We start from the raw sequence: 8,577 nt of genomic DNA on the forward strand, positions 1-8,577 counted from the left end.
AACCTGTTGTTTTGTACCAAAAACGTGATTTCAAACACTTATATGCATATATCTGCATGGTGTGTAGTGTGTCTTTAAAAAATTTGAGGAAACTGGATTAGTAGAGATCGAAAACAGGACAGACCTAAAAAAAACTATTTACATCAAATAAAGATCAAATCATGCAAATCGCGAAAAGACCAGGCAGAGGACCTGAGCGATGTGTCCGGCCCTTCAGATGTTCACTGAGGGGTAAAGGTGGCTGTCATGAACCCATTTTTGATGAAAGGAAATGGGGATAAACAGCTAAAGTATTCCAAATTATACAGGAGCTGGGCTTAAAAATCTGTGGTAACAGGTCTTTTTCAGTTGAATTTTTCCTGCCACAGTCTGAAGACATGGATGTTGGGTTCATTCCTGTGTTAGCCCTGCTATAGACTAGCAACCTGCGCAGGGGTGTACCCTTCTTTTTACCCTATGACAGCTGGGAGAGAGCCCAGTGCCCATCCAATGCTAAATTGGATAAGCACTTAAGAAAATGGATGGATCCTAGAGTAACATATTTTCAACACTTTGGTTTTCAGTCAGCTTTCTTTATGACCTCTATTTAAACACTTAGTTGAACCATGCAGCTGCAGTTGGCTTGTGCTCTTCCAACCTGCTTGTCTGTGGGAGAATCCCAGCTGATGATGAAGGTTACAGTCCACAGTCCACATCTGTCTTCTAAGCATTTGAGACCGATTTTAATTTTAAACGATGCACCAGCACATTGCTGAATATCTGCATCCCCACTCTCAGTGGCCGATACTTATTATTTGTGTCAAGTCAATTTTGGTCATGCTAAATGTTTAAAAATACTGTAACGAAGAGCTGAAGAACTCTGAAACTTTAAAATGTCAAATATCAGTCTCATGTCAGTATCAGTACTAGCCCAGAAGTTCATACACTAATTTCTCTTAATTCCTTCAAAGCTGACATTTCCATGGCTCTAGGGTTTCTTTTTGCAGCAGTGATAATAGCTGGATGAATGATTTACTGAAATAAAACGAAGTTGACTCGCGAGCCAAGATTAAATTAAAAGATATGCACGGAAGCTCCTGAGAGGAGAACAGCTGCCCCTGGAGGAGGAGGAGTGGTAAAGGTCGACGAGGAGACAGCAAGCGTACATAATGACCTGTATGTGTAATGATCATTAAAGGTGAGCCGGGAGGTCGTGGCAGGTTGGAATGAGAACTACATAAGAGTGACACGCGCTGTACTTTGCTGAGTCACTTGGTGGTAAAATGTGGAAACTTTGAGGTGGATACATAAAAGACACATCTTACAGGGTTGAACATAAACCGCGTGCTGGATGTGCGAGCTGCTGGAAGAAACCCGACGTCCACTTTCAGCTCGTTTAGAAATTGCACTGTACACACAGGTTTGTTGCCGAGATGAAAGGCCATGTTTAGCTGCGTTTGACTGCTCTTTGCCTGCACTTTCTTGTTACCTCTCAGTTTGTCTGTCTTTATCTTGTTGCTCACACTTTGCTTTCTGACTTTCCCTTTTTTTATTTACCAACTTAAAACCCTGCATACTGAACACATGCAGCTTTCGTCCCAGTTCAGAAACTTTAATCCCACATTCATTCTTTCTTCAGCGGAAAATGAACCTTTGACGTGACAAAAAATGAAGGAGCCGATCCGTCGCTTTTAAATAAACGTATCAAATTTATTAAAGTTTGCCCAGAATTCGGCACGTTGGCGACCAATCATTTCGCAGAAATGACAAACCAAACAAACAAAGGATCGACCAATATGGCCATCTAATTACAATGTGTAAAAATGATAAATAAATAGAGAGCAGCACATGTAAGCAACAAAGTTACTGAAAACATAAATTATGATGAGTGAATGGCAAGAAATCAGTGATAACATCTGGAATACAAAAAAAAGGCTCCCAGCAGCTGACACACAGGAGACACCCTGTTAGGTAAATACAGTTTCAGTCAGTGAAAACATGTCTCGAGCAAAGCCATGATACAAGGCACATAATCCCTTTTACTGACAGATGATCTGTTATTGCAGTTGTGTGCTAGGAAAAAGAAACTATGGCATTTTCAGAATATACAGCAGAGATTTTTTTTTATTCTGTTAGAAAGATTTGAGTACATTCCTCTCTGTAATATCAGGTTCATGAAATGTTATTTGGTGTCTGTTTTTTTTTTGCTTTGTTTGTTTGTTTGTTTGTAAAGTCAATAAGCGTGAGTCTCTGACCGTGACATCTGAAAAGATCAATGAGTGTCCTTGATTTTTGCAGATTGTGGCCAAGTTCTCTTTTTCAGCTTGTCTCCTTTCACCCGAACTCCTTGTAATGTCTCTAACGTCATTCTGGCGTCTGAAGAAGTGCAGCCCGGTCGAGCTGTCTGTGCTCTCTGCTCTGCTGCACTCGTGAAACCGACATGGAGTCGGTTATAGCCGGCCTTATGCGGGCTACCCGCTTCCTTCCTGAGGGGCGCTGCTGCACAGAAGTCCCCGCTGGCTTTAGAGAAGGTTTAAAGCCCCTTCCTGCCTCTGTATGACAGTGCAGAGGAAAGCAGTCTTCTTTAGGAGGCCACGCTCTCGCCCTCCCATGCTCTCGCTCTGTGGTGCTGTCTCACCCTCCACTTCTCCAGGAACAGGCGGGTTTTCAGCGCAGCCCTGAGCGCTGGAGGCGGTGCCCGTTTATCACTGTTGTTCTTCAACCTGTAGATAAAGGCATAAAGCCATTAGACATGCAAACCGGTGACTTTGCAGATTATGTAAAAAGCAGGTGTGTGAATTGGAGCAGTCAGTCAAACACATTCAAAACAAAGTTGTTACTCCTGAGTGGTTCGAGAAGATGGATGTTTGGAGTTTTATGATTCCAGTTATTAATAAGTGAGAAAGTACAGACATGTGGCGCCGCAAACTTTGAGACATGACAGCACATGAACGCGGCTCCTTTACCCACACGGCTCCCACAGTTAAGCGACGTAAAGTGGCAGAGCTTACTCGAGGTGAATTCCACACGATCCTAGGAGTTTTATGGAATTTATAACGCAGCTCAGTCATCATAAGTTTCAAGGAATTCCTCGCTTGGGGGTTAATCTCTAAATTTCTGCTTCTGAACATGTGCTGGCTGTTTTTATCCTGCAGGCTCACGGGTGTTACGCTCACAAGAGCTGACATATTTCACGCTACAAAGGGGCCTCGTGTTGCTGTGAGGTTGTACAGGGGCGAGTATAGAGGGTGGCCATGGGGTGGTGCACGGCCCCCTGCTGCCCCACCAGCATCAAAAGTGCTATTGGACTAGAATTGGACAAGAGTGTTAAAGCACTTTTAATTATGTATCTACAGCTTTTTACTTCTACTCCACTACATTTTAATACAAATATAGTACTATTTACTCTATTTAGTCATTTTTTTCAAAGCTTTAATTTAACTAATGGTGATTTTTAAATATGAATCAACTAAGAAATGTTGCTGTTATTATAAATTAATATACCCAGAAGTATTTAAATTATTTAAAATCATCACCAGCTGCAGGATGAAAGTAACAAACAAGAATTATTACCCACAGTATCATATATATGATTCTGTGTAGAGTATATTTTGATGCTAAAACCTTGAGAATGTTAAGTAAGATTGTGACTTTTTCTTAAGTAAAGAGATCAAATGCTTGTTTCCACTGTGCCACTTTGTCCTGTGTTATTGCACAGGGCCACATGGGAGCATGAGAACAATGCCCTCTATAGATTTCAAATCAAATATTTTGATTTCTTTCTTCTTGTTCTTTGTCCTTCCAGTCCCTCCCTATTTAAAAAAAAATCCTTTTAATGTCCCTGGTTGTAATTGCCACTTTATTTTGCAAATACTGCGGTGTTTATCCCTCTTTAGTGCAAGCGTGTTGTTTTACCTCTTAATCCTGTCCGTGTCTGCTGCCAGCTTGTGTTTGCGCTGCGCCCCAGCACCGTCGTCGCCCCCGGGGGAGCGAATCACCACGTCGGCCGTTGTCTCATACCTGAGAGCGGGAGCAGAAACACGCGATGAGAACAGGATCACATTTCAGTTATTCATTTTCTACACAAAACCTGTCGCCACATGTGATGGAGACAATGCAGAACGATAGACTGGGAGCGTCTTTTGGTGTCACTGTCAGTAAATATGCTTTGGCTGTGTGAAGCGCACCTGAGGCGGTTTTCAGGCCGGCAGAAGTTCAGGCAGGTGTTGTCGTTTTCCCGGACACACTGGCAGCGAGGTACGCTCCTGGGTGCGCTGGAGTCCGCGAGCGCGCGCCGCGTCCGCGGAGCGTTGCCGAGTCCGTACGAGACCACGCGCCTGGATGCGACAGAGACACAGTTAGAATCATAAAACTAAAAGAGTCAAAAACTGAAAACTAAACATGCTTAAAAACATATCAGAAGACTGTTGAATGCGATTCAATTTTGTTGTTTCGCTTTCACGTGCAAAAATACAAATAATCGGAGATTGCTTAAAGAGAGTAAAAACGCATAATTTATCGCAAAACTTCGTCAAACATCAATCTAAGCGATTTACTTTCTCTTTACACATGTTTACACGCTGCTGGAGACCACTAACCACACTTAAAAATACTTACTCAGGTGTGTTGACCCATATGATGTCCAGGTGGCAGAAATAGACGCACTCCTTGTCCTGGAACGATGCGCAGGAACAGCGTTTGGTCCGCACATGGCGCCCCTCTTTGACGGTGGAGGCAGTGAGCGCGTCTCCGGCGGGGGCCGACAGGACTGTAATTACAGCGTCGTTATCAAAACACAATCTACAAGCTATTAAACTAAAGAGAAGTTGAGACTAATCTGCATAACTGCAGGCTGGGGATGTTTTTGATTTGATTTGCTTTCACTCAGCATGGTGAGTGGTTTGCTCGGTGTTTATATACATTTACGTAAAATTAAGTTTATAAGTGGTTGGAAAAAATCTCGCAAAAGTTACCTGTGGAGGAAATCCAGGAGTACATCACTGATAACACGGAAATCCAAACGTATATATCCATAGTTTGCAGTAAAGTAGTGCTGAAGAAAATGAATAATCCCTCAGAGGTGAGAAAACAAGCGTGTATCCCTCAGAGCGTTTCAGCGAGAGTCCTCGGAGATTCGCGCAGGAGCGCAGAAGAGTCGGTCTACAGTCTCTGTTGTCAGTGTGGGCCCACATGTGCAGCCCTTTGACTTTATAGTACAAGTGCTTCCCACCTCCCCTCCTCCCCCTGCAGCGCTGTACAGTTTTGTCCTTTGGCTTGTACCCAGACAATAATGTTTGTTAGCAGTTGGTCCCTGATAAGGGGCCGTGCAGGCCAAGTTGAGGAGTTTGAGATGCTTTGGTTCCAAGTTTGGGGGTGTGGGGAGTGTGGGGGGAGACTCCAGGCGAGTAAATGCGACCTGAGCCGTACTCATCTAGTGGTGCTCTGATTAGACAGCAGGTGGCAGTCTAGTGACAGCATTTCTGCTTTTGCAAATATTCACTGTAGACGTTTAATACATCAGCGTCAGAGGGGACTTGGGGCTATTTAGCAGAAATATAGCTGAAGCACACAGAACTACAAAAAATGTTGATGCTTCACTTAAAGTGTATCAGCATGAGTTCTTTCTGAAAATTACTCAGTTTTTCCTGCATAAAAAAATAAACCTCAATAAAGATGCCTTAGCCTTTTCTGAAAAATTAAAAAATGTCCCCAGGATTATAATAAAAACATGTTAACAGCCAGGCTTAGTATTCTCAACAATTAAATACATAATGGAAGTTTTGATAAACAACAATAAGTAAGGCCTTGGTTCCCATACACGTGACTTGGTATTTAGTACTAAATATACCATTTTGTGCATTATCTGCACAAAAAGTGATGAGTGGAATTTAAAAGTGCCTTATGCCCTTTTTTAATGAGAGGATGAATTAATTTTCTTTAGCTTTATCTTATTTGTAGGCAACAACGGTCGCAACTGATGGTGACTAGGAGGCAAACTTTGTGAAGGGGAAAAGGAGTGGTTCATTTTCTTGTGTGAAGCAGACAACAGGTACCTGCAGAGTACCCATGACCTAAAGGGAGGTAGAGACTAATTAGAAACCATCATGAAAGGTACGTGTAGGTATGTAAGGTATGTGCCTTCAGCAGGATCAGAGATTCAGGTGATGGAGAGAAACTATATGGTTTTGGAGCTTTAAAAATAACAGCTGGCAAAAACGCTGTCAAGTAAAAGTATAACAGGCATAATAATTTTACATTCTATTGATAACGAATGCACCGTATTGTGTCTGCAGTCAAGTGAAATAATTCTTTCAAACTACAGCAGCATAACAGCTTAAAGACACAATTTGAAAAAAGCAGTGCCATCCATACTGGCACAAAGGCTTTAAAGCAGTTGGTTTAGTCTCCAGCACTCTTTTTACTGCACCTCCCCTTAACTTAGATAATGATCTCAACTTTTCTTTAGAATTGTAGTGTCTTAAATCTGACCTGTGATCTACACATTGGGGGGAAAAAAAACAAAATCAAAGCGCAAGAAAAGACCCAAAAAATTTGACTTTATTTTTATTAGTGTAAAAATTAGTCTAAAAGTGTAAGTGTACCTTTTTTAAAATGACCTTACAATGAGTGAATATATACACTCATTGTAAAACTCTAACCATGAATACACCCACTCACTGACTAAACCTGTGAAAAACAGAGAGCAGCATGATCATTTTTAGTGGAAAAACTTTCTCACGTATTGTTTCATGACGGGAAAATAAACTCAAAGCAAGCTTAAATGGAGTATGAACCCGATTAGACCTCTACAGCACAATGCAATTTGTTTCTTCCTTCATTTCCTACTTTAATACACATATCAATATCTAAGACTGTGAAACAGTACAAAGTATTGTCCGCTGCATCCACTTAATCACAGCTTCTAATAAGATATTCCAGCATTTTCTTAAGAAGCCAGCATGTGTTCGTATTGGGACTCGTGTCGTCCACTCTCTGTATAATCTGCACGGCTGCAGATCAAAATGTTGGTCTGCTTGTTCATGAGCTGGAAAAAAGAAGTGAGTTTAATGTGAGTCATTCTCTCTGTTCTTCACAGCATTGTTTGCCTGAAACAATACATTACATAACCGAAGCAAACAGCTTTTTCTGGGGTCCCTTTGGTCATGATGTTTGCCGGAGATTAAACATCTCAGCTGATAAGTATGGCCCAAATGGAGTGTCCTATTTACAGATTAATTGTAGTCGAATTCCACATATGACATGTTTGTAGCGTGTAGGGTATTTTGTGATTGTCTGTTGTCTTGCGTCACCCCTTGCGATCACAAGTTGGAGCAGACTACTTAATCTGATGGTTTCCCTCCATCACCAGTTGTAATAAACCGTGGAAACCGAGGGGTACTTCATTTTCAGACACACTTTGCTGTGGGCAGCAGTGGAAAATTGGTCTTGTTTGCATGTGTGTGCATGCCCATAGTGGAAAAGTCTTAGGTAAAGTATCCTGTCGTGCTCTGATGCCCCTACTCAGAAACTGGCCTCGAGAGTTTCCACTGGCTGGGAAAACAAGTTTGTCCAGGAAAGAAACAAAGCAGGGGAGCTGCACCACGAGCAGATTTGTAAGGTTTGGATTAAAAATTTTGGCACTCAAGTTTAAATCATGCATGGTGTGCTTAAGCCTTTAGAAACAGCCCAGGTTTTCTTCTGTTTTGGCTCTTCGCTTCATCAGTGTTGCAGATCTTGACCTCTAGGGGTCTCTGTTTGCTTTGCTATAGCTTCACCCACAGCAGCCAGCCCTGAGGGAGGAGGGGTGGGAGGATTAGTCTTCAGTGTGGATGGATGAGTCACCTTTCTGAATGGTGAAGAACAAGGTTATCACTGAAAACCTCTTAAGACGACAGGGAAGTTTTCCTCACTGAGGCCAGATTGCCATGTTTGAGCTCTCCATATCGTCACTTTTTTATTTGTATAAAATAAATCAATTCGAAGTTTAGGTCGAATTCTACTCGTTAAAATCAACAAATTGCAATATTTAGGGAATGTTTATCATTAAAGAGTGGTAGTAAGTGATACATTTAAAAAAAAAAAAAAAAGGAAAGAAAAAAAAGATTGAACTATGGTTCAAGATTGTTGCAGTATTTTTTCATCATTTAACACAGCCCAGCGAGCATGCTGATTTTCATTCTGCTCAGGTCTATGCAAAGGTTAGAACACAGAACAGTGCTGAAGCAAACGTGTGCAACATCATCTTTCTGAGAGGTAAGAAACTAAAGTCTGAACACTGAAAACAAACATAACCACCTACTTGTAATTTAAGAAGCTCCATTTTTGGCTCTGCAGAGCATATTTTCATGGTTTAAACTATTAAGATTAATATGTGTGCTTCACATGGCAGTTTGATGTAATTGCTTTGGGGCACCAGATATTAATGACACGCATTTAATGTGTTCATTTCGTAATGAAATCCCTTTGGGCAAGTGGGTTATTTTATTTGCAGTTGTAACAAACAGTTTGCTGCTCATTAATTCATCTTTCAGATCTTTTCCTGTTTGGTCTGCAAAACTTTCCGAGTTTTAAAATAAAGTCAAAAAACCCTAAAAACCA

General features: G+C 41.5%; 1 protein-coding gene across 1 annotated transcript; it reads right to left on the reverse strand.

The window, feature by feature from the left end:
• Positions 1-1,664: 1,664 nt before the first annotated feature.
• On the reverse strand, positions 1,665-5,291 carry edn1 (endothelin 1). The gene is made up of 5 exons (XM_004569190.4): positions 4,953-5,291; positions 4,597-4,747; positions 4,167-4,316; positions 3,895-3,999; positions 1,665-2,702 (listed from the first exon to the last, which is right to left on the reverse strand). Exons 1-5 carry the CDS (start codon positions 5,011-5,013, stop codon positions 2,564-2,566), a joined length of 606 nt encoding a protein of 201 aa, XP_004569247.1. The 5' UTR covers positions 5,014-5,291; the 3' UTR covers positions 1,665-2,563.
• Positions 5,292-8,577: the final 3,286 nt, after the last annotated feature.

The sequence above is a fragment of the Maylandia zebra genome, linkage group LG22 (genome assembly GCF_041146795.1).
Source record: "Maylandia zebra isolate NMK-2024a linkage group LG22, Mzebra_GT3a, whole genome shotgun sequence".
Taxonomy (NCBI): domain Eukaryota; kingdom Metazoa; phylum Chordata; class Actinopteri; order Cichliformes; family Cichlidae; genus Maylandia; species Maylandia zebra.

Excerpts from the sequence above, each read along its gene's own strand:
- edn1 (XM_004569190.4), bottom strand. The coding sequence starts at position 5,013 with ATGGATATATACGTTTGGATTTCCGTGTTATCAGTGATGTACTCCTGG. Across the intron at positions 4,748-4,952 it reads CTCCTGGATTTCCTCCACAG|TCCTGTCGGCCCCCGCCGGA; the intron begins GTAACTTTTGCG and ends CTGTAATTACAG. Across the intron at positions 2,703-3,894 it reads GACACGGACAGGATTAAGAG|GTTGAAGAACAACAGTGATA; the intron begins GTAAAACAACAC and ends CTTTATCTACAG.